Consider the following 25596-nt stretch of genomic DNA (forward strand, 5'->3'; position numbering starts at 1 on the left):
ACTAGACTATAGACTAGACTATAGACTAGACTATAGACTAGACTATAGACTAGACTATAGACTAGACTATAGACTAGACTATAGACTAGACTATAGACTAGACTATAGACTAGACTATAGACTAGACTATAGACTAGACTATAGACTAGACTATAGACTAGACTATAGACTAGACTATAGACTAGACTATAGACTAGACTATAGACTAGACTATAGACTAGACTATAGACTAGACTATAGACTAGACTATAGACTAGACTATAGACTAGACTATAGACTAGACTATAGACTAGACTATAGACTAGACTATAGACTAGACTATAGACTAGACTATAGACAGACTATAGACTAGACTATAGACTAGACTATAGACTAGACTATAGACTAGACTATAGACTAGACTATAGACTAGACTATAGACTAGACTATAGACTAGACTATAGACTAGACTATAGACTAGACTATAGACTAGACTATAGACTAGACTATAGACTAGACTATAGACTAGACTATAGACTAGACTATAGACTAGACTATAGACTAGACTATAGACTAGACTATAGACTAGACTATAGACTAGACTATAGACTAGACTATAGACTAGACTATAGACTAGACTATAGACTAGACTATAGACTAGACTATAGACTAGACTATAGACTAGGACTATAGACTAGACCTATAGAATAGACTATAGACTAGACTATAGACTAGACTATAGACTAGACTATAGACTAACTATAGACTAGACTATAGACTAGACTATAGACTAGGACTATAGACTAGACTATAGACTAGACTAGACTATAGACTAGACTATAGACTAGACTATAGACTAGACTATAGACTAGACTATAGACTAGACTATAGACTAGACTATAGACTAGACTATAGACTAGACTATAGACTAGACTATAGACTAGACTATAGACTAGACTATAGACTAGACTATAGACTAGACTATAGACTAGACTATAGACTAGACTATAGACTAGACTATAGACTAGACTATAGACTTGACTATAGACTAGACTATAGACTAGACTATAGACTAGACTATAGACTAGACTATAGACTAGACTATAGACTAGACTATAGACTAGTCTAGACTAGACTATAGACTAGACTATAGACTAGACTATAGACTAGACTATAGACTAGACTATAGACTAGGCTATAGACTAGACTATAGAATAGACTAGACTATAGACTAGACTATAGACTAGACTATAGACTAGACTATAGACTAAACTATAGACTAGACTATAGACTAGACTATAGACTAGACTATAGACTAGATTATAGACTAGACTAGACTAGACTATAGACTAGACTGTAGACTAGGCTATAGACTAGACTATAGACTAGACTATAGACTAGACTATAGACTAGACTATAGACTAGACTATAGACTAGACTATATACTAGACTATAGACTAGACTATAGACTAGACTATAGACTAGACTATAGACTAGACTATAGACTAGACTATAGACTAGATTATAGACTAGACTATAGACTAGACTATAGACTAGACTATAGACTAGACTATAGACTAGACTATAGACTAGACTATAGACTAGACTATAGAAAAGACTACTCACTGTCTGTCACACAAACACGTGCTTTGTTTGTCTACCTTACCATTCATTTTTGCACGGCTAGGCGGATCTTTCGAGTCGATTTTCGCAAAGAAAGATTCATTCTTTGACGCCACATGTTTGTTCGATTAAAAATCTGACATGATCTAGCTTGATTGCCACAAAACCTCCTGTTTTGTGCTACCTTCTTTCGCCAAATTACGAGGTCTTTATAGTATAGACTTATTTCTCTGTCTGTCTGCCACACTAGTGGTAGGATGAGGTACGATCCATTACGGATAACACAAAAGTAACATTTAGAAACCCTATTAAGTCCACTGACTGTATTAACTGATAGTCCGTTTAAAGCTATTCCTTTTCTCGAAGAAATCTGACACTAATTCAATTCCTTAAACTATTATGAAATATTTTCTTTCAAAAACTTTTTACTACTTTCAACTGAACTTGATTTTTTACTAAATTTTTACTTTAACTATAATTATCTTAGTTGTTAGGAAACTATTACTATTTTTTCTTAACAAATTCCTTTCAACATTTACTCAGTGTCTAAATTTTACTACTCGAATATAGAAAATAAAGTATCTTTTTTTAATTTATGATCAAATTTTAATAAAAACTTATTAAACTTTTAATTTAAACAAGTTTTCTTAAAAATTTATAAAGATGTTGCCAAATGCTGATATTAAAATAAAGTTGCCAACTTTAGAAAAGTGTAATAAGTGGGTAACCTTGTTTAAATATTTAGGCAACATGTTTATAAACATTTCTCTCTATCTTTCGCGAGATCTTTCTCTATTCATAATGAAATTTGTTTTTAACTGAAAATTGAGTTAGAATTTTTTTATTATGAATTGGAAGAGAGTAACTTTTTAAAGAATTTTACTTAATTTTTAACTAATTTAACCTAAATATCAAAAAATTTAGAAGCTATTGTGAAAAATATATTTCATTCCCTTAAAATATGTATTTTTAACCTATTTACAACTATATTATGGAAATGCGAGATTTTCTTAAATGTCTATGATATGCAAAACCTTTTAAAATTTTGATATAAACTAAAAAAATTATTACATATTCCTGTTTTTAGCCTGCGGGTCAACAACATCAAACCTTGATTATAGAAGAATTTGAACCGGATGTTTTCCGTCAACTAATCGAATACATACATACAGGATGTGTAACCCTACAGCCCCGAACTTTGTTGGGTAAGTGGATGAAAACATTGGAGTTATTATAAAGATCATAATGATTCTCTTATTTTATAGGAGTTATGAATGCTGCCGATTATTATGGTTTGGAGGAACTGAGACGGGCCTGTGGTGGTTTTGTCCAGTGTTGTATTAATGTGGATACGGTTTGCGCTTTATTGTCCTCGGCCGAACGTTATATCCAGTACAAATGTACTAAAAGTTTGGTTCAGAAAGTTTTGGAATTTGTCGATGAACATGGCAATGAAGTTTTGAATTTGGGTAGTTTTACTCTATTGCCTCAACATGTGGTTAGATTGATTTTGGCCCGTGAAGAACTAAGAGCCGATGAGTTTACCAAGTTTCAGGCAGCTTTAATGTGGAGCAAGAAATATAATGATAATAATCCGGTAAGGACAACTAAATCCATTTACAAACGAAAAGAACGGTATTTGAAACCTTTCTCTGTTTTCAGAATATCGATATGAAAGAGATTTTGGGTAATTTCCTGGAATATATACAATTCCATAAAATACCCGCCAATGTTTTGATGCGTGAAATACATCCTTTGGGTTTGGTGCCCTATTCCATTATAATGAATGCTTTGGCCTACCAGGTAAGTCCTAGAAATAGTTTTATTTTGAAAACGAATTTTAAAGATTAAAACAATTAACAAAATTGGCTTTTTTTATAACAAAAAAAAAATTGCTTACAAAAATTAACGCTTTCATATTTTTCCAATTTTCCTCAATTAAAAACTCTCATGATCTTGCTGAACGTTGAACGTAAACATTATCATGGGCGTTATTGATTGTCGTCCCTTGTGTCCCCCCTTTATGTCTGATTCTAACCATTGCAGGCAGACCCAGAAAGTATCGACCCCGGAAAATTGTCTCCCAACTCTAGTCGAGTGAGAAGGGCTCGACAAAATCAAGGCAGATCGATGTCCGTGCAGAGTTCACTTGATCCCTATGGTTCGAATACAACTTTGAGCTCCAGCGGCAGCAGCGATCCCACCAGTGGCCCACATAATACCAACTAACATAAGTTGAACGGCCCCTCCTCCTCCTCCTCCCATCACTCAACACATGGACGTCACAAACACAATCAATCCCTGCCAAAAATACGCAAAGCTAAATCGCAAAGTTTTCGCACACGCCGCAGTCCCAGCGATCGCCGCAGTCCCATAAATCCTCAGGGACCTTTGACTTTGAATGCCATGCTGACGACCAACGATAAGGGGCTTAGTCCTCATACACCCAAAAGTCCCATATTGCCGCATCCTGAATCGAAAAGTCCGGGTAGTGTGTCACAGAAAACGCCCACCACTTTATCCAGACAGGGCACTTTAAGGGCTTCACACAAACGCAAAAGCAGCATGACCGGTTCTTTATCCTTGGCCCAGGGTAGAAAAAGTCCGGTGGGTTTTAATAATGATCGCAGTCCTCAGGGACGGCGCAGTCCTCTACTTGTAGCCAATGATCGTTTAAAATCACCCAATGAATTGCCTTTGCATTTGGGTTTTGGTTCAACCACACCTACCGCCAGATCACCTACAGGAGATAGACGCAGTCCCACCTTCAGCATACACACCCAGGAAAGACGCTCTCCAGTGGGAAGTGCTGCTCCTTTGGATTTTTCTCAGATGTCACGCAGAAGTCCTACTTCTACGGTGCATGTACAAGATGCTCATGGTAGATCCACCTGTGATGCGGCCACAGAACCAGATGATGCTCGCACTCCCACCAGCTACAAGAGACCTTCTATCAATCTTTTCACACCAATTTATTTCAGTGGCGATAAACGCAGTCCCATAGGTCCCATACCGCCCATAACGGTTTCCAATCCAGCCGAAACCTATCGCATGGCCGAAAGCAGCAATATGGAAAAATCTCTAGAAAACCAAAAGCTCTTGGAGCAACGTGAACGGGAGGAGCAGGAAAAAGCTGAAGCAAAGTCCGGCGCCGATGCCAAAGATCAACAGCAGCAACCGGAAAAGAAGAGCGTAATGCGTGAGATTTTGGCTTTTGTGCGCAAACCCTCAAAACACATATCGACGCGCACGAATCGCTTTGCTAATGCTTTTACCAGAGCCGAATCGGGTACATCTAGTGGACCGCTAATACGCCAAAGTACTTTTTCAGCCAGTCCGGCCGCCTCGTCGACGGCTGCAAAGAGTGCTGTAGTCAAACAAATGTCCGAAGTTGGATTCGAACCAAAGATGTCATTGAAATTCTCACACTACGCTAAAATGTCCTTGAAACTACGTCGATCTGCCCGCGGAGATGAGGAGAAAACGAAACAGCAACAACAACAGCAGCAGCAACAACAAACACAATCGAATGATAGCAAACGGCCCAGTTCAGATTCAACGGGTACTTCATCGGCTGGTGGCGGTAGTGGACAATTGAATATTCATGAAGGCAGCGGCGGTTCGGGTAGAGCAACACCTTTAAGCGATATACCGTTCGAGCTGGCCAATGTCCATTTCGAAAAGGTAGGTGAATCCTATATCAAGCATGATAAGAAACTCGAGGAAGAACCAGAAGATGGCGCTGAACAAGGCGATCCTACGACCGATAATATTTTAGCTAATCTCGTGGAAGAAATCAATAATTCTTTGAAAATTTCTTCTTTAACCACCGAAAACTCGGGAGCGGTTCATCATTTTCAGCGTCGCTCTGAAAGTCGTGAACCCATCGAACCGCGCATTAGCGAAGAACGTGAATCGGATTCGAATGATTTGATAATACCGGAAGATTTTCGTGCGGAATTAGTTGAGATTTTAAAGGGCTACAAAGAGGAACCGATTTATGTAAATCTCATAGATTTGAAAAAAGAAACCGAAGAGGCGGAGGTGGCCGCTAAAAAGGCTTTAGAGGCGGCCACTTTGGGTTCTTCTCTAGAGAAGTCTCCTTTACAGTGTCCTATTATAGAATTTGAACCGCCTTCTAGGCGTTCTTCTTTTGATCCTCCCCGTTCACCTTTCTTAGAGACCTTACGCAGTCCGGGCGCTGATACCGATGTAAGTTTACAACGTTTAGAATCGGGTGGTGATAGCTTTGAAATGGTGGAAGGCGATCGCAAGTCCAGCAGGGCAGAATCAAGTTTTGATTGTCCCTATTCCTCGCGTGAAACCAGTTTTGATATCTCACGCTACCAATCCACCAGTTATGAAGATCAATCTTCCAGTTTTGAAATAGTAGATATGGATGAAAAGGTGAAAAAGTCTAGTATTGATTTGAGAAAATCTTCCATAGAATTAGTGGATGCAGAGACTTTTCAAAGAAGCAATTCCTCTAATGGCAGGAAATCTTCTTTGGAGACTCACTTTGATTATACCCCCTCCGAGGCTAGTGGTGCTGGCATGGGTGTCTCCGGTATGGGTTTGAGTACGGTTAGGTCCCCCAATTTTCCCATGACTAAGAAACAAAAGACCGAAACCTTTAGATCTTTGCATATATCACCCTTTAGTGCCTTTTCACGTGCACGCAGTCCTCTATCCAATCAAACTTCTTCGAATTATAGTTCACGTGATAGCTACGACTCCAGTTCCTCCAGTGTGCCCCATCATGAGCCACCACAACGCAGTCCTTTTGCTGATCCCAGTAAAAAACATTTCCCCTTGACCATCAAACAGAAAGAGGAAGAAGTTAAGACATTCTTGTGCACCGATCAAAGATGTGCCTCGATCTTTGAGCCACGACCCAGTTCGGTATTGACACAACAATTTTCCACCGGCTCTATGTCCACACCCTCGGGTTATGCCAATGGCACACCCAGAGCTTTAAGTGCTGCTGGGGGTAGTAGTGCGGGCTGTGGGGGCTTTTCCTCAGGCAGTGAATTTGATCCGCCCTCTCCTAGACGAGCTACCAGTGCTTCACCCAAACATACTTTTACTTTTCGTATAGTCTTGAAAAAGGTGGACAGCTCTCCTGAAGCTTTATGTCCCGAAAGACATAGGAGTCGCATAATCGATAGATATCGACGCAGAGATAGTAGACGCAGGCGTTTACAAACTGTGGGCAAAAGTGTTTAGGACAAATGGAGAAGAATAGAGGAATAAGTAGTTAATGAAATATAGGTAATACTGGGAAAGATCTTCACTTAAGGGGAAGTAAAATTTAGAGTAAAATTATATAATTAGGCATTAAGCGAAATTATCAAACGATTCTAAACTAAAGCTCAAGGTGTAGGTTAGATAGAGTTTTAACAAAAAGGTTTTCTAAGCAGACAATCTTTTTACTTTTCATTTGGGAACCACCAGCAAAGAAACCAGGAAAGAAACTACAAAAAAGTCTGCCCGGAAAGTATTAGTTATGAAAATATTGAAACTATTTAAACTTAAAATAAAAAAAAACAAGAAAACACAATTTTAAGGTTAAGGGAAAGTAAAATAAACGTGTGGCAACTCTTTAAGAAAACAAAAGACAGAGTTGGATATTTGAAAAACTAAAAAAACAAATGGTATACGTTATTTTGTTAACAAATTGTGTTTTCTTTTCTTTTTTTCTAAAAATTAAAAAAACAAGCGCCATCTTATGATTGCATAAACCCCCTCCCATTTGATAATAAAAACAATAATTTTTTTCTTAAAAAAAAAACAAAATCATTTAAATATTTACATATAAATGTGAAACTCCCTATAAAATCCAAGAACAAGCAGTTAAATAAATTTAAATATACATCTTTTCCATATTTCATATTTCACAGTGTTGGTCAACTAAGAAGCACACTTAGGCAAACAAAATAATAACAACTATGTTTTAGATATTTTTCTTCTAAATCTAAAATAATTGTTTAAATTAATGTTTAAATGTTTTATGTCACCTAACTAGCACCATTTATAAGAAAACAAATTCCCGTTTTATATTAAAAAAATTCACCAAATTTTTTTTAAATTCTTTATAAATTTTAAAAGATTTTTCAAAATTTTAAAGCAAACAGTATTGGTCATCTAATTACATTTTAAATATGTTATTAAAAGCCCTTAAACTTGTTTTAATTAAGTTTAACTAAACCAGGTTTAAGTCAAATTTTGTTTCAACATAAGAAATTTTGTTATTATTCAATAAAGTTTTAAGTAAATTATAAAAATATATAAACATTTCTAGTTAAACTTTGTTTAAACAAGTTTAACTAAACCAAGTTTAAACTAAAATTCAACAAAAATCCAAAAATCGGCGATTTTTATTATACAATGTTGTTCTTAGTTACAAAAATGATAAATTTAAATCTTAAGCTTGTTTTAATTAAGTTTAACTAAACCAAGTTTAAACAGAAATGAATCAAAAAAAACATTATAGTTTTATAATAACATTTTTGCGCTAAACTATAAAATTATTAGTTAAAAGTTGTAGTGATTTTTAAAATAAAGGATTTTATAACTCATAATTGAGTTTAACTAAACCAAGTTTGTAAATTTCATGCTAGTTAGCTGACCAATGCTGTGTACATAAGAAAATATGGAAATTTAACATAAACTTGAAATAAAAATCAAACCCTTTTTGTAACAAAATTTAAAAAAAATATATATAAAGGAGCAATAAGGAGCACTTCACAAAATTTTTTGACAATCTCTCAGTGTTTTTTATTAAAAAAAAAATAATAAAAACAAAACAATAACTTATAAAATCAAAGTGAAATACATATAAAAAACCCAAAACCCCCAAAAGTCTGTTGTAGCCCTTTAAAAACCAACTTTTACAAGAATAAACATTTAAACACATAAAAAAAATTTATTATATTAAAAACCCCATTACCTGATAAATGTTAAAGTTTTTAATTAATAAAAAGTTTTTTTACAAATAAGTGTCTAATATTTAAACTAAAATTATCATAAATTAAATAAATAATTTTCCCCACTTTTTCAATGTAAAATGTCTTAAATGGTTCCTGTTAAAGTATATAAAAATTTATAAAAAAAAAACTTAATATTTTTTTATTAAAGAAATATTATTATTAATAATAAACATTTTTTAAGCTGGTCAAGGGGCCGTACTTTTTATTAAATTTAATGTAAATGTTAAATATATAAAAAAAAAAAACAAAACTTAATTTATATATAAAAACATATCTTTTAAATGAAAATTAATTATAATATTTATATGTATATTAGTAGTTAATTTGGCTTGTTAAATCTAAAATTTAGAGCTTTTTTTATAATAAAAACAAAGCTAAAATACGGCTGTGCCGCATTTTTTCTAAATAACCTCCATTACAGTTTAACAAGCACTGTAAAACTATAACAAACGTAAACAAAACATTGTCATAACAAATACAATGTAATGGTTTGTTTACTTTAAAGAGCAAACAATAACAAAAACACTCACACTGCAAGAAAACAATCGCAACAAATGACAGACATGGAAAATTTAATTTTTAAATTAGTACTAACTTATAACAATAATACAACACTATAGACTAGACTATGGAACAGACAATAGACTGAACTATAAACTAGTCTATACTATATGTTAGACTAAACTATATACAAGACTATAGACTGGACTATAGACTAGACTATAGGATAGACTGGCATATAGACTAGACTATAGACTAGACTATAGACTAGACTGTAAATTAAACTATATACCAGACTATAGACAAGACTTTAGACTATTGACTAGTTTATAGGCTTGTCCTTATACTAAACTATAGAATAGACTATACTATAGACTAGTCTATAGACTTAACTAGACTATAGACTAGACCATAGACTATACTATAGACTAGACCATAGACTAAATTATAGACTAGACTATATACTAGACTATAGACAAGACTATAGACTAGACTATAGACAAGACTATAGACTAGACTATAGACAAGACTATAGACTAGACTATAGACTAGACTATAGACTAGACTATAGACTAGACTCTAGACTAGACTATAGACTAGACTATAGTCTAGACTATAGACTAGACTATAGACTAGACTATAGACTAGACTATAGACTAGACTATAGACTATAGACTAGACTATAGACTAGACTATTGACTAGACTATAGACTAGACTATAGACTAGACTATTGACTAGACTATAGACTAGACTATAGACTAGACTATTGACTAGACTATAGACTAGACTATAGACTAGACTATAGACTAGACTATAGATTAGACTATAGACTAGACTATAGACTAGACTATAGACTAGACTATAGACTAGACTACAGACTAGACTATAGACTAGACTATAGACTAGACTATAGACTAGACTAGACTAGACTAGACTATAGACTAGACTATAGACTAGACTATAGACTAGACTATAGACTAGACTATAGACTAGACTATAGACTAGACTATAGACTAGACTATAGACTAGACTATAGACTAGACTATAGACTAGACTATAGACTAGACTATAGACTAGACTATAGACTAGACTATAGACTAGACTATAGACTAGACTATAGACTAGACTATAGACTAGACTATAGACTAGACTATAGACTAGACTATAGACCAGACTATAGACTAGACTATAGACTAGACTATAGACTAGACTATAGACTAGACTATAGACTAGACTATAGACTAGACTATAGACTAGACTATAGACTAGACTATAGACTAGACTATAGACTAGACTATAGACTGACTATAGACTAGACTATAGACTAGACTATAGACTAGACTATAGACTAGACTATAGACTAGACTATAGACTAGACTATAGACTAGACTATAGACTAGACTATAGACTAGACTATAGACTAGACTATAGACTAGACTATAGACTAGACTATAGACTAGACTATAGACTAGACTATAGACTAGACTATAGACTAGACTATAGACTAGACTATAGACTATACTATAGACTAGACTATAGACTATAGACTATATGACTAGACTATAGACTAGACATATAGACTAAGACTATAGACTAGACTATAGACTAGACTATAGCTAGACTATAGGCTAGACTATAGACTAGACTATAGACTAGACTATAGACTAGACTATAGACTAGACTATAGACTAGACTATAGACTAGACTATAGGCTAGACTATAGGCTAGACTATAGACTAGACTATAGACTAGACTATAGACTAGACTATAGACTAGACTATAGACTAGACTATAGACTAGACTATAGACTTGACTATAGACTAGACTATAGACTAGACTATAGACTAGACTATAGACTAGACTATAGACTAGACTATAGACTAGACTATAGACTAGACTATAGACTAGACTATAGACTAGACTATAGACTAGACTATAGACTAGACTATAGACTAGACTATAGACTAGACTATAGACTAGACTATAGACTAGACTATAGACTAGACTATAGACTAGACTATAGACTAGACTATAGACTAGACTATAGACTAGACTATAGACTAGACTATAGACTAGACTATAGACTAGACTATAGACTAGACTATAGACTAGACTATAGACTAGACTATAGACTAGACTATAGACTAGACTATAGACTAGACTATAGACTAGACTATAGACTAGACTATAGACTAGACTATAGACTAGACTATAGACTAGACTATAGACTAGACTATAGACTAGACTATAGACTAGACTATAGACTAGACTATAGACTAGACTATAGACTAGACTATAGACTAGACTAGACTATAGACTAGACTAGACTAGACTAGACTAGACTAGACTATGGACTAGATTACAGACTAGACTATACACTAGACTATATACTAGACTATACACTAGACTATAGACTAGACTATAGACTAGACTATAGACTAGACTATAGACTAGACTATAGACTAGACTATAGACTAGACTATAGACTAGACTATAGACTAGACTATAGACTAGACTATAGACTAGACTATAGACTAGACTATAGACTAGACTATAGACTAGACTATAGATTAGACTATAGACTAGACTATAGACTAGACTATAGACTAGACTATAGACTAGACTATAGATTAGACTATAGACTAGACTATAGACTAGACTATAGAATATAGATTAGACTAGACTAGACTATAGATTAGACTATAGACTAGTTTATAGGCTAGACTATAGACTATACTGTAGCTAAAATGTTGCGGGGGTCCATACCTGCATCAGAACAAAACAAATCAATGCATTTGTTTATCAATTACTTGTCACTTAAAAACAGAGATGCCAATTGTTTACAAAATGGAAACGCTTAAACTAAGTAAAAACTTTTATTTTTTTTTTTTTTCTTAATGGAGGTTATTTTATTTATAAAAATTTACTTATTTATGTTGTTTAATAGCTTCATTATTTAGTTTTATTTAAACAACTTTAATAAATATTAAAATAAACTTATAATTTCTTTTATTAAACGAATGCAAGTAGAACAAGTTTTTTTTTTTTCTTTGATTTTTATAATTTGCTTATATGATTTATAAACTTTTAATTTGTAGTACATATACAAAAGCAATGTTGCAAATAAATGTTTGGCTTTCTAACTTTTTAAAAAATAAAAAATGAAATTCCCCAAAATTTATTAAAGTTTTTAAAAAAAAACTTTTTCTATTTGCAGTTTTTGCTAAGGATTTTTAACCACAACAGCCATAAATTATTTATTAATATTAAAACTAATAATATATTTTATAAAATCATTATTATAACCTAAAAAAAAAACTTTAAACTGAAATGTTGTTTTTTGTATGAGAGGAGAGGAAAATTAAAAAAAAATATTTATTAATTATTACAACAGTTAAATAGAAGATATTATTATATTTATTATAAACAAACAAATTAAACATATTTTAAATAAATTAAAAAAAAAATTAAACAAAAAAATACTTAAAAATTTCATAAAAATCAACTAAAAATAATACAAATTGCTGGGTTTATTATAAAATATTTTTAAATTTGATTGAAACTACCTAGATATTTTGTTTTTAAGTGTTAAACTTGTTTTTATTAAGTTTAATTAAACCAAGTTTAACCCGTTTTTATAGAAAAATTAAAAAAATTTTAGATTTTCTTTAGTAAAACTTTGTTTTATATAAGAAAATTTAGTTTTATAAGCTTAAACTTGTTTTTATTAAGTTTAACTAAACCAAGTTTAAACAAAATTTTATTGAAATTTGTCAAACTTTAACTTTTCCTAATAAGCAGTATGTTATTATTAAGAATATATTATTATTTTGCGTTAAACTTTATTTTAGTCAGTTTAACTAAACTAAGTTTAAAACATTTTTTCTATAAAAATCTAAAATTTTTGAATTTTCTTTAATAACATTTAATGTAATTTATAAAATAATAGTTTCTTAAGGTTAAACTTGTTTTCATAAAGTTTAATTAAACCAAGTTTAACTTCAGTTCAGTTAAAATTTAAAAACATATAACTTTTTCCAATAAAATATTGTTGATTATTAAAAATGTGTGATTAATTTTTGTTAAACTTTATTTAAGCGAGTTTAACTAAACCGAGTTTAAACTAGTTTTTAATTAAAAAATCTATAAATTCAGCATTTTCTTTAATAAAACTTTAGTTTATTTTTAAAAATATAGTTTTATTAAGTTAAACTTGTTTCTATTAAGTTTAACTAAACCAGGTTTAACTTATTTTCTAAAGATTTTTGAAATAATTTTAATAAATATTATCATAAGTTATTAAATTTTCTAAGTTTTCACTACCCAGCACAAAAATACTTTTTAATAACAAATTTAATTACAGATTTTATTAAATTTCCCCCCAAAATTTGTAAATTAAACCATAATTGATGTTTAAAAATTCCCCAAATCCAAAATAAAAATGTTTTTCAATAAAAAAAAAAATGTATTGTATTTTTGAAAATTTAAATCATCTGAGTTTTATTTTTCCATTAGGTCCCTGTTTTTTACAATTTGGAATCTTGATGTATAGCCAAAACACCATCTTCTTCCTGGGAACCTATAAAGATATCAGCATAACCCCATAATTCCACTAAGATCGTTTTACCAGTACATTGACCATTAACTTTTGAACCCGAAATAACATCACAATAAACACCCGGTTCCAGGCAAGTCATTAAACGTTCTTTTAGATCATACGATTGACCATTAAAAGCCACAAAACCCCGATTACCACGGCAAAAGGCAATTTGATTATCACCATTATCCCACCAGTCATTAATGCCCGCCGGGCCTACAACATTTTTGAACTCAATCATATTATAAATTTGACGCCATCTGTGCTCACAAACCCAGCCATTAGTGCAAGCTCCAGTGATCTCATCAAATTCGGGAGATATAATCTCTTCCGCGATCGTTTGAGGAGGTGGCTGATCACGATCAGAAAAATCAAAGGAAGACATAATACGGGTTATACCATAAGGATATGCCAGAGCAAAAGCTGTCGCCATTTTATATTGTTTCGAAGTTTTATAGGTTAAAACCTCTCCGCCATCACGTTGATTGTCATGATTATCAACGAAAACTAAGGCATGTTCACTCGGTAGAAAACCCCATTGAGGGCCCCAATTCTGCAGCCATTTCAATTGATTGTGACCACGAAAAGCTCTACCGATTTCTTCGGAAAAACGAAATTCTGTTACCGTACCCAATTGATTGTATTCGTATTTGCTGACAGTTTCGTGGCCATGATCGATAACTTCCTGATAGATAAAGGGGCGGGAGCTGGGGGCAAAACCATGATCCACATTTAAATCGCGTACACGATTGTAAATGATCTGGGGAGTTAGAAATATAAAGAACAATTTTCAGCAATGACAGTTTTTCATAGAAATTATGACAAATTTCTATAGAAAAATGTTCACCAATGACAGTTTTCTATAGAAAAATGTTCACTAATGAAATTTTTCTATAGAAAACATGTCACCAATGAACTTTTTTCCACAGAAACCTAATATTTATTGATTTCTCACCTCCAAATCACTAGCCCTCATATGTTTTGCTGCATCCACCCGGAAACCTGCCACACCCAACTCCACTAAATGATCCAAAAGCTCCACCAAACGTTCCCTTACCCATTCACTGCTTTGATCCAAATCTTTCAAACCCACCAGTTCACAATTTTGCACCTGATAACGATCATTCCAATCCCAAATCTCGCAAGTCGAATGAAAATCTAATTCGGTAAATGGTATAGCAGGGAAAGACTTTGCCCCTGGATCAGCTATAGAGCCAGCTGTACCCACCGCCGGCTGATATTGATCGGCAGCCATATGATTAAGTAGAACATCGACATAAATACGTATGCCCACATTATTGCAACGACGACACATTTCGGCAAATTCTTGCTCCGAACCGGAACGTGTTTGCAACTTATAGGACATCGGTTGATAACGTTCCCACCAGGGACGGTTGGCAACAATAACATTTTCCGTTACCGGAGACACTTGTACGCCAGCAAAACCGCGAGGAGCCAAAAACTCCTCACATTCTCGCGCGATATCCAGCCATTTCCATTCGAATAAATGGACTATGGTGTTGCGATTCGACCACCAATGTGGATTATGCTGGCCATTTGATCGGGACAGCAATATTGTTAGCAGAAGTAATGTTATTATAGTTTTAAAGGTCTTTAACATCTTTCTATAGCAAAAGTTAATGAAAAACTAAAGTTTTTTTATGGTTTTGTTGTGATTTTTATATAAAATTCTATTTACTATCTAGTCCAAGATAAGCAGGTCTAATATTGTGGGATTTACTGGTCATTTATTATATGTATGCCTGGTTATCTCTACCTTGACCATATTGTTATGATGGGAGGTACAGGCTGTAAATCTTTTCTTTAAACAATATCTCAATAATATGACGTAGAAGTTATGGGAATGCGTTCTGATTTCATTGGTGAAGATTCTATTCTATAGAAAATTAACTTTAGTGAAAATTTTTCTAAAGTAAAATATCATTGGTGAACTTTTTGCTATAGAAAATTGACATTGATGAACTTTTTTCTATAGAAAATTAACATTGGTGAAAATTTTTCTTTAGAAAATAGTCATTTGTGAACATTTTGCTATAGAAAAATGTCATTGGTGAACATGTTTTTACAGAATAATTTCATTGGTGAACTTTTTTCTATAGAAAATTGTCATTGGTGAACATTTTTCTATAGAAAATTGTCATTGGTGAATATTTTGCTATAGAAAAATGTCATTGGTGAACATTTTTTTGCAGAATAATTTCATTGGTGAACATTTTTCTATAGAAAATTGTCATTGGTGAATATTTTTCTATAGAAAATTGTCATTGGTGAACATTTTTCTACAGAAAAATTTCATTGGTGAACATGTTTTTACAGAATAATTTCATTGGTGAACCTTTTTCTATTGAAAATTGTCATTGGTGAAAATTTTTCTATAGAAAATTGTCATTGGTGAAAATTTTTCTACAGAAAAATTTCATTAGTGAACATTTTTTTACAAAATAATTTCATTGGTGAACTTTTTTCTATTGAAAATTGTCATTAGTGAACATTTTTCTATAAAAAATTGTCATTGTTGAACATTTTTCTATAGAAATTTAACATTAGTGAAAAATTTTCTATAAAAAAATCCATTGTTGAACAATTTTTTTAAAAAATTTTTAGAAAAAATCCTAAAATCTATATAAAAACGTCATTGGTGAACTTGTTTCTACAGAAAAATTCAATTGATGAACATTTTTCTATAGAAAACTGTCATTGGTAAAATTTTTTCTATAGAAAACTAACATTGGTGAACTTTTTTCTATAGAGAACTATCATTATTGACAAATTTTCTATAGAAAACTGTCATTGGTGTACATTTTTCTACAGAATAAATTCATTGGTGAACTTTTTTCTATATAAAAATTTGATTCGTGAACTTTTTTTTACAAAAATATTCCATTGGTGAACTTTTTTCTGCAGAAAAATTCCATTGGTGAACATTTTTCTATAGAAAAATATCATTGGTGAACTTTTTTCTATAGAAAAATGTATCCTTCAACTTTTTTCTATATAAAACTATCATTGGTGAAAAATTTTCTATACAAAAGTTTAATTGGTGAACATTTTTCCATAGAAAACGGTCATAGTTGAACATTGTTGAATATTTTTGTACAGAATAATTTCATTGGTGAACTTAGAAAATCCTAAAATCTATAGAAAACTGTCATTGCTGAACATTTTTAATTTTTCTATAGAAAACCGTCATTGATGAAGAATTTTCAATAGAAAACTGTAATTAGTGAAAATTTTTCTATAGAAAACTGTCTTTAGTGAACATTTTTCTATAAAAAAACTGTCATTGTCCGAACATTTTTCTATAGATAAATATTTTCTAAAGAAAAAAAAAAAGAAAAAAAAATTGTTATGCCGAAACCCGGGATTGAACCGGGGACCTTTAGATCTTCAGTCTAACGCTCTCCCAACTGAGCTATTTCGGCTGTTGGTACTTCATTTCACAAAATCATACAACATGCACGCTTTTGGTCATGTATTTCAAAACAATAACAATTCCCCTACAAAACTTCTATATTTATATAAACTGCCTTAAAGTATGCTACAACGTAAAATACAATTGACAACCAAACAGACCTTAATATGATTATAATTAAGGGTTGTCAGGCTGCACAGTAAAAAAAAAGGATGTTTTTATTATGAAATATTTAATTGACTAAAAATGTTGAGGGGAAATTTTTGTTATAAAAAGAGGAAATTTTTGATTTACACAATTATTCTTGAGTTAACTGGTCTTAAAGAAACTATTTATTAGTGTTTAACATGGGTCACGCCGAATTACAACCTGAAGATATAGATGAATCTATTACCGCCTTAAGGGGAGCCCTCAAACGTACCTGGTATGCTTTTTGTGATACCACCAGTATTCACGGCTTAAAATATACCAAAGATGAGGAAACTAATAAATATATAAGGTACAATTTTGGAATATCTTTCTAGGATTTAATATAAAATAGAAATAAATCTTATTTTTCAGATTTATTTGGATGTTAATTTCCTTAATAATGTTCATTTGTGCTGTGGTCATGGTGGTTACCTTTTATGTCGACTATAGCAGCAATCCTACACGCATGAATGTGGAAAATGATCATGCCCCTATTTCAAGTCTTATATTTCCCCCCACCACCATTTGTCCGGAGGTCATGTATAATATGCAGAAATCTAAAGAGTTTTTAGAGACATTGTAAGAGTTTTCGGATTTCGTTACAAAATGTTCTTAATTTTTCTTTAATCTCATTCCAGAATTTTACCCAATTTTACCTCGGTGCCGGATATTTTAGATCTTTTAGATGCTAATTATGGTTTCATGTATGATGGCATTAAATATTCCCCTAAAGAATTGAATTTATTAGAGGAACTTTTGATTCTCAATAATTTAAGTGTTTTACAATTTGTTGGAAAAATAAGTTGGAATTGTAGCGATATTATATATAAATGTCGTTATAAGGATGAGATTGTACCCTGTACCCGATTGTTCCAAGTTGCTCATACTTTTAGTGGTTATTGCTGTTCGTTCAATTTAAATCAATCTGTGTGAGTGTTCAGTTTTCAAATTTATTGCCGAAGAAATTTTGAACTCTATAGACCAGACTATAGATTAGACTATAGATTAGACTATGAACTAGACTATGGACTAGACTACACTATAGATTAGACTATAGACTAGACTATAGATTAGACTATAGACTAGAGTAGACTAGACTGTAGATAAGACTATAGACCAGACTATATACTAAGTAGACAATAGACAAGACTATACATTAGACTATAAACTAGACTATACACTAGACTATATATTCTAGTATACACTTGATTATAAACAAGGCTATAGAATAGGCTATAGACTAGACTATAGACCAGACTATAGAGTAGACTATAAACTAGACTATAGACTCGACTATAGACTAGACTATATACTAGACTATAGACTACACTATAGACTAGACTATAAAAAAAAAATTTAATATATTTTTCCCTTTCTTAAGCATCAACTTTACCAATCGTTATGCCCATTCCGGACTACGCAATGGTCTCTCACTCATCCTCTACTACAATGACAGTATATTCGATCGTATCTACTCCTATTCCCACGGTTTCAAAGTGCTCATACAACAAACGAATGCCTTTCCCAGTGCTCACTCCATAATCAAATTTGTACCCCTCAACGAAGAAGTTTTCATGACGGTACGACCTACCGAAACATTTTGTTCACAAGCCGTCAAAGATCTTGCCTTCGAAAATCGTAAATGTGTTTTTCCCAATGAAAGGCCTTTGACCTTTTTTCGTTCGTATATTGGTGCTAATTGTGAGCTTAATTGTCGGGTGGAATTAATGCTCAAACTATGCAATTGTTATACGTATTTTTTCTTTAGTAATCGAACTCAGGATCGTATATGTTCGTATAAGGATATACCTTGTTTGGTGGATAATTTTGGTGAGAGAGAAAAAGTGATATAAACGATTAAAAAACGAGTGATAGAGAGAGTATTTGGCAATTTTTTTTTTTGCAGCTGCTATTATTGGCCGTTATAAGACGACTCAGTGTTCCTGTTATAGAAGCTGTGAAAAGATTGAGTATGATGTTCAGGTCACCAGTGCACCGTTGCAATTGAATACTCCCACTATAGATAACTTTTAGTAAGTAAGACATGACAGTTTCTTCAGAAATGTGCCTCATTGTGACTTTTTTCTTTAGATAAGTTTCTCTCTAAAGAATAACCTTTTTCTATAGAAAAAGCCTCTCTAAAGATGACATTATTTTGTATAGAAAAATCCTTTACAAAGCCATATAGTATTATTTATATTTACTTTATTTCAGCGATGGTATTAAAAAGGACTATAGCGTTGTCCATGTCTATATAAATTCTCAAGTTTTTCGCCGAGTACGTCATGATCTCTTATCCAATATGGTGACATTGGTCTGTAAGTAGTAAACTATTACTACAAATAAAAATTTTATAAATATTTTATTTTTTAGCTAATTTAGGCAGCGCTTTCAGTTTATTCGTGGGCATGAGCATGGTTTCAGCAGTGGAAATTTTTTATTATTTCTCCATTATATTGAATAAATATTATCGGCAAGAATGTCGAGCCAGAGAATTGTTATTTGAGCAGAAAATACAAAAAGAAGCGGAGGAAAATAAAAGAGAAGAGGAGAAGCAACAAGAACTTGAAAAAGACGATAAAGTAAATATAGAGGATATGGAAAATTAATATGAAAAATCATAAAAAAACTTAAATAAATAAAAATTATTATGAAAAATCATTATTTTTCAATATATTTGTTGTAATTTTCTAAGAAATTTCAATGAAATTGCAATTTTAACTTAATTTTCATACATTCCTATTGAATACAAACGTAACGTTGTTTTTTGTTTACATTAACAACACAGAGTTGTTCTAAGCCAAACAAAATTATGTGAAACATCCTGTTGTTTGACAAACTGTCAATGCTGTCATTGATTTTCATTTAGTTAAGAACTCAACTACTCTAGAGACACGTTTTGCCGATTTAATATTTTACAAAATATTTACATACACTTTTTTCGGTGAAAATTTTTGTAGTGGATAAATATTAAACAAAAATTAATATTATATTCACTACTTTATTATAAAATAAAACAATCAAATAACTAAAATATTCAATAATTTGTGTGTAAGTGAAGACAAACGGCCACTGAACCCACCCCCAAAATTAACTCTGCTGTTGTTGCTAGAAATCAAAGAAAGAATTTATAAAGGAGTTAGTGGTTTAAAAAAAGGGGGTAGACGTCAGTAATTATAAATAAAAAAAAATCACTTGAAGCCATTGTATTGTGATGTATTGAATTGTTGTCTTACAAAGGAATTTCGTGTTCAAGTGCGGCAGAAGTGAGCGTATAAAGGAACACAACCTGACAACGGGTTGCTGCTGCTGCTACCGTTTGTCTCGCTAACGTCATCACCTAGAATTTTTTTAGACCCAAACACTGAAAAACTCAAAAATTTATTAAAGGAGCATCAACATCATGACTGATTTAATAGCTTCTATGCTTAATTACAATGTCTTGGAAGTGATATTTTCATATTTGGATTTGCGTGATCTTAGGAATTGTATGTTGGTCTGTCGAAGTTGGAAAAATTTCCTAGACGATGAGAATAGTGATGTCTGGCGTACATATTGTATACGTAAACTACCCGAAGAGGCTCTAAAATCAGATTTACTTTCGTCGGTGCCCACATATAAAATGAAATTGAGAGCTTTTTATCATGCCTGGGATCCATTCGATTGTTCGCGGAATGTTTATATAAAACGAAATGGTTTTACATTACATAGGTGAGTAGCTTTTTAAAATTTTCAAAGTTATCCCATCAAAGTATCCAAAAAGCAGGGTCTTTTTATCAAAAAAGTCTTTCTAAAACAGATGTTTTTCTTTATAAAAAACGTCTATATTTAGCAGACACTCTTTCTCAAGAAAGCAGACACTTTTTCTATAGAAATCGAGCCTACAAAGCAGACACATTAATTATAGAAAACAACACTACAAATGACTCTACAATGCAGACACTTTTTCTATAGAAAACGACTCTGAGACTTTCTATAGATATTGAGCCTACCAAGCAGATACTTTCTATATGGAAAACAAGCAGATACTTTTTATAGAAAATGAAACTACAAAGCAGAGACATTTCTGTAGAAAACTAGCCTACAAAAGCAGACACATTTTGTGTAGAAAAGAGTCTTTCCAAAGCAGTTACTTTCTATAGTTAACGAGTCGTCAAATCAGACACTTCCTATAGAAAAAGTCTCCACAAAGCAGACAAATTTTATACAAAAAACTACTCTACAAAGCAGACACTTTTTATAGAAATCGACTACACAAACACTTTTTCTATCGAAAAATATCCCTCTAAAGCAAACACATTCTTCAAGAAAATTACTCTACAAAGCTGACAATTTTTCTTTAGAAAGAAAAGCAGGCACTTTTCTATTAAATAATTCTATATAAAGCAAACTCTTTTCCTATAGAAAATTACTCTACAAAGCAGCTTCCGTTTCTATAGAAATTCTCTATTAAGCAAAATTTTTCTTTATTTTCTAGAAATCCCGTTGCTCAAAGTACAGATGCAGCAAGAGGTAAAATAGGTTTTCGCGAGGGACGTCATACCTGGGAGGTGATATGGGAAGGACCATTGGGTACAGTGGCTGTTGTTGGTATATCAACGAAAGAAGCACTTTTACAGTGTCATGGTTATGTGGCCTTATTGGGATCAGACGCTCAAAGTTGGGGTTGGAATTTAGTAGAAAATCATTTATTACACAATGGTGATGTACAAGGCAGCTATCCATTGTTAAATAATGCTCCCAAATATCAGGTATAATGAAATTTCTTTTAACAAAATTATTTTAAATAGAAATAATTTTTCTTTTCCGCTTAAATAGGTGGGCGAAAGAATACGTGTTATACTAGACTGCGATGATAATACATTATCATTTGAGAAAAATTATGAATTTTTAGGTGTTGCATTTAGAGGTGAGTGTTTTTTAAGATATAAATATATTTTTTTCTTTTTATTTCATTTTACTGCCTGTACAGGTTTACCGGATAAAAAACTTTATCCCACGGTATCAGCTGTTTATGGTAATACGGAGGTTTCTATGGTGTATTTAGGGCCGCCTTTAGATGGTTAAATTTTTGTTTTAGTTCTTAAGTTTTTAACGTATTTTTTAAAAAAATATATTTCTTAATTAAATGGCTCTTTAACTATAAAACAAACACACACACATATGAAAATGAAAACAATATTTATCACATACCACAACAACACACAACTCACCAACAAAAATTTTTCGGCAAAAAGTACATATAAATAAGGAAATTTAAATGAATCTAAAAAAAAAAGAAACAATTCCAATATAAATCTTAAAGTACTACTAAAAATTAAAATAATTATTAAGAAAAAGTAGTTGAAAAACATTAGTAATTTAAGTATAAAAAGCCTTGGACTTAACACATTTTAATTTCTTTTGTATTGATACAAACTAAACCTAAAGTAAAGAATTGCAATAATTATGTATACCCTTTTATAGTTAATTATTTTTTACAAACATTTTTAGTTAATTTTTTTTTAAATAACATTTTGCTTCCCCTAAATTATATATATATAGTCACCGTATTTGTTTTATATTATTGTAAAGGTGCTAGTCTTGCTTAAGTTTATTTTGTTTTCATTTTTAATTAAAATAATTTTATAACTGTGTATAAAAAAAAGAAGAAAAACAAAAACTATCCATAATTTAGCCTACAAAGTAAAAAAAAACCAACATTCGTGTGTAATATAAGTAATAAAACAAAATGAAACAAAGAAAAATATATGAAAAAAACAACAACAAGAAATAGTTTTGTTTCATAATTTATTTAGGAATTGTTATCAGAGGTGAGATTTAAAATATCATCATCGCCATCATCAAAGAGATCATCGAAATCATTATAGAAATCAGCATGAACATGCTTTTCATTACTGGCCAAATCCATTAAGATAGCTGAAGAACCACCGGACTGAAATAAAAGTAATTAGAAGTTTAGGAATGGGTAAACAATCAAATTTGGAAGATCGAACTTTATCTGAACATACAGGCCTCAGAAGTAGACACAGAGCTTTTCTACAAAAAAGTCTACAAGTAATGCTGTTTTTCTATAGAATAAGTCTACAAAGCAGACACTTTCTATAGCAAAAGTCTCTACAAAGCAAACTCTTTCTATAAAAAAAGTCTCTACAAAGCAAACACATTTTCTATAGAAAAAGTTTCTACAAAGCAAATACTTTTTCTATAGAAAAAGTATACAAAGCAAACACTTTCTATAGAAAACGACTCTACAGAGCAGACACTTATCAACTTGTCACTAACCTCCTCCATATCCATGTAACCAGCTCCCTCGGGAAACATTTCATCAGCCGCTAGAGTTGGTTTCATATTTTCTACACTGCTGCAATCCGTTTTGAAGTGAATTAAATGTAATTTTTAAAAAATAATTCAATATTTGATAATTTTTCGCTAAAATTGCTTATTGTTTGTGCAAAATAATTTTCGAAATGTCAAAACATACAAAGACAGGGTTATCAAAAGCAGATGGTTGTTTAAGAAATTGAATACAATGGTGGCCGCAGGCGACAAGCTACTATCACAAGGGGAAAATTAAGCATTTAACTAATACAAAAGATAATTTAATTCCAGAATATAAAAAAAGAATTGCTAGAAAATAAAAATTTATCAACTTTCGATTAGAAATTTGTATAGAAAATGTTTCTGTAGAAGAGCTTTCTAAAGAAATCTATTTAAAAGTTTTGTAGAGAAAATTTAGCACTGTTTTCTATAGAAAAATTGTTCCATTGTTTTTATTAATTAATTGAAAAGAATTCAAAATGTTATATAGAAAAGTTATCTATAGAATATTTTACTATAGAAAAGTGTTCAGTAGAAAGTTTTCTATAGAAAAATGTTCAATAGGAAAGTTTTATATAGAAAAGTGTTCGACAGAAAAGTTTTTTATATAAAAATTATCAACGGAATTGCTTTTTATTTAAAAAAGTGTTCGATAGATAAGTTTTTTATATAAAAATTATCAACGGAATAGCTTTTTATAAAATAATTCTCAGTAGAAAGTCCACTAGAAAAGTTTTCATTGGAAAAACTCTTTATAGAAATGTTTACTTTTCTTCAGTAAACAAAATAGTTTTCTATAGATAAGTGTTCAAAAGAAAATTGTTCAATAGTAAATAGAAGTAGAAAACTTTTTTCAATAGAAAAATTTTCCAATAGATATGCCTAAATTAGGTATTTCAAGCGATTTTTAAAAAAAGTACTTATTTCAGTAAGAAAAAGTACCCATTTTACCCGCTGTCATTTCTTTATCACATAGAACAACCCTGTTTATGGGTCCGTGTTTGCTAAATACATTGCTGTTTGACAAACCATAGTTTCCTAGGTCGTCAAACAAATGTATTTTAAAGGGACATCAAACAGAATCAGTTTGAAGGAATAATTCTGCAATTTTTTGCGCGCAGTTGCATGTTTTCGCGCCAATTTTTGCAAATTCTTCTTTTATCATCTTGTGCATTTTACATACATTTTGAGTTTGTAACAAACACAGAACGTGTTAAATTTGGAAATTTTTTGAATTCTTTTAAAAAAATTTGGAAATATATATAATTTGGAAATAACAAAAATTGTTTATTGAAGAGTATAAAAGTATTTTTAGTATTTTACTAAAAGTATTGATAGATTTGGCCTGTTTGTGAGATCTAGAAGAAGATTAAAAAATGTAAGTACATTACATGTTAAATAATTAATTATTTGTCTCTTATATTAGAGAAAGAGGAATATTAGAAAAGAGCAAATGCAGTATAGCATTAAATATGTTAATGATAATAAACCGGCTAAGGGAAAATATGTTGAACATAATGATGGAGAAGCTAATGACGATAAAGGTTATCGCACATTCCTGGTGGCCGATTATGTGGATTACAATAGAGAAACCAATGTATCGAAATGTTTGATAAAGAATTGCGAAAGACCCATGAGTGGCCGGCGAACAGGTAATATTAAGAGACATTATCACAAGGTACACAATTTGGTTATTGTACACGATAACCAAGAGACATTACGTGCTATGGGAAGGGAATTAACGGAATATTATAATAATGACACCTATGCCGATACTAGAATGGAAGAGGAAATACCCGAGGAACAAATGGCCTATTTAGGAGATCAACAAACAACCATAAACTTTGAACAGTATATAGATTATGATCCCTTAATCAATAAGTCCTTGTGTAAGGTACCCGGCTGCAAGGCTTATCTAGTAGGCTTGAAACCTTTTAGCATTAAGCGTCACTATGATCTGGTG

The 25596-nt window shown here is 31.7% G+C and overlaps 5 protein-coding genes and 1 non-coding gene across 11 annotated transcripts in view; 3 read left to right on the forward strand and 3 right to left on the reverse strand.

Annotated features, from left to right (window-relative positions):
• The window catches only part of LOC119605699 (serine-enriched protein), a 79992-nt gene extending 72320 nt beyond the window's left edge, over positions 1-7672 (forward strand). For 4 of the 6 annotated variants that reach the window (XM_037958969.1, XM_037958967.1, XM_037958968.1 and 1 more), the window contains 4 exons: positions 2690-2807; positions 2868-3199; positions 3265-3405; positions 3649-4105. In XM_037958969.1, coding sequence (XP_037814897.1) covers positions 2690-2807; positions 2868-3199; positions 3265-3405; positions 3649-3831 — 774 coding nt within the window. In that variant the 3' untranslated portion in view covers positions 3832-4105. Of the gene's footprint in view, positions 1-2689; positions 2808-2867; positions 3200-3264; positions 3406-3648 lie in introns of all 6 variants that reach the window. The other 2 variants (XM_037958972.1, XM_037958971.1) reach the window with 2 other exon arrangements.
• Positions 7673-13543: 5871 nt separating this feature from the next.
• LOC119605691 (alpha-amylase-related protein) lies at positions 13544-15325 on the reverse strand. The gene is made up of 2 exons (XM_037958954.1): positions 14646-15325; positions 13544-14450 (listed from the first exon to the last, which is right to left on the reverse strand). Exons 1-2 carry the CDS (start codon positions 15309-15311, stop codon positions 13620-13622), a joined length of 1497 nt encoding a protein of 498 aa, XP_037814882.1. The 5' UTR covers positions 15312-15325; the 3' UTR covers positions 13544-13619.
• Positions 15326-17060: 1735 nt separating this feature from the next.
• On the reverse strand, positions 17061-17133 carry Trnaf-gaa. The gene has a single exon. It is a non-coding gene; the product is annotated as a tRNA-Phe (tRNA).
• A 337-nt stretch (positions 17134-17470) lies between these two features.
• Positions 17471-19921, forward strand: LOC119605689 (sodium channel protein Nach). The gene is made up of 7 exons (XM_037958952.1): positions 17471-17622; positions 17685-17891; positions 17951-18241; positions 18694-19142; positions 19219-19345; positions 19527-19630; positions 19686-19921. The coding sequence occupies exons 1-7, from the start codon at positions 17471-17473 to the stop codon at positions 19919-19921; spliced, it is 1566 nt and encodes a 521-aa protein (XP_037814880.1).
• Positions 19922-20182: 261 nt separating this feature from the next.
• LOC119605695 (F-box/SPRY domain-containing protein 1) lies at positions 20183-22765 on the forward strand. Its single transcript, XM_037958962.1, has 4 exons — positions 20183-21023; positions 21790-22063; positions 22131-22221; positions 22285-22765. Exons 1-4 carry the CDS (start codon positions 20716-20718, stop codon positions 22377-22379), a joined length of 768 nt encoding a protein of 255 aa, XP_037814890.1. The 5' UTR covers positions 20183-20715; the 3' UTR covers positions 22380-22765.
• Positions 22766-23085: 320 nt separating this feature from the next.
• Positions 23086-23804, reverse strand: LOC119605696 (COP9 signalosome complex subunit 9). The gene is made up of 2 exons (XM_037958963.1): positions 23598-23804; positions 23086-23247 (listed from the first exon to the last, which is right to left on the reverse strand). The coding sequence occupies exons 1-2, from the start codon at positions 23661-23663 to the stop codon at positions 23107-23109; spliced, it is 207 nt and encodes a 68-aa protein (XP_037814891.1). The 5' UTR covers positions 23664-23804; the 3' UTR covers positions 23086-23106.
• Positions 23805-25596: the final 1792 nt, after the last annotated feature.

The sequence above is a fragment of the Lucilia sericata genome, unplaced genomic scaffold (genome assembly GCF_015586225.1).
Source record: "Lucilia sericata isolate MDLA Ls3-8-SP2 unplaced genomic scaffold, ASM1558622v1 Contig000510F_arrow, whole genome shotgun sequence".
NCBI lineage: Eukaryota > Metazoa > Arthropoda > Insecta > Diptera > Calliphoridae > Lucilia > Lucilia sericata.

Coding starts and splice junctions, on each gene's coding strand:
- LOC119605691 (XM_037958954.1), bottom strand. CDS start 15,311: ATGTTAAAGACCTTTAAAACTATAATAACATTACTTCTGCTAACAATA. Junction 14,451..14,645: donor TGAGGGCTAGTGATTTGGAG/GTGAGAAATCAA, acceptor CTAACTCCCCAG/ATCATTTACAATCGTGTACG.
- LOC119605695 (XM_037958962.1), top strand. CDS start 20,716: ATGACTGATTTAATAGCTTCTATGCTTAATTACAATGTCTTGGAAGTG. Junction 21,024..21,789: donor AATGGTTTTACATTACATAG/GTGAGTAGCTTT, acceptor TTTATTTTCTAG/AAATCCCGTTGCTCAAAGTA. Junction 22,222..22,284: donor TTTAGGTGTTGCATTTAGAG/GTGAGTGTTTTT, acceptor CTGCCTGTACAG/GTTTACCGGATAAAAAACTT.
- LOC119605696 (XM_037958963.1), bottom strand. CDS start 23,663: ATGAAACCAACTCTAGCGGCTGATGAAATGTTTCCCGAGGGAGCTGGT. Junction 23,248..23,597: donor GTTACATGGATATGGAGGAG/GTTAGTGACAAG, acceptor CTTTTATTTCAG/TCCGGTGGTTCTTCAGCTAT.
- LOC119605689 (XM_037958952.1), top strand. CDS start 17,471: ATGGGTCACGCCGAATTACAACCTGAAGATATAGATGAATCTATTACC. Junction 17,892..17,950: donor AAAGAGTTTTTAGAGACATT/GTAAGAGTTTTC, acceptor ATCTCATTCCAG/AATTTTACCCAATTTTACCT. Junction 18,242..18,693: donor TTCAATTTAAATCAATCTGT/GTGAGTGTTCAG, acceptor CCCTTTCTTAAG/CATCAACTTTACCAATCGTT.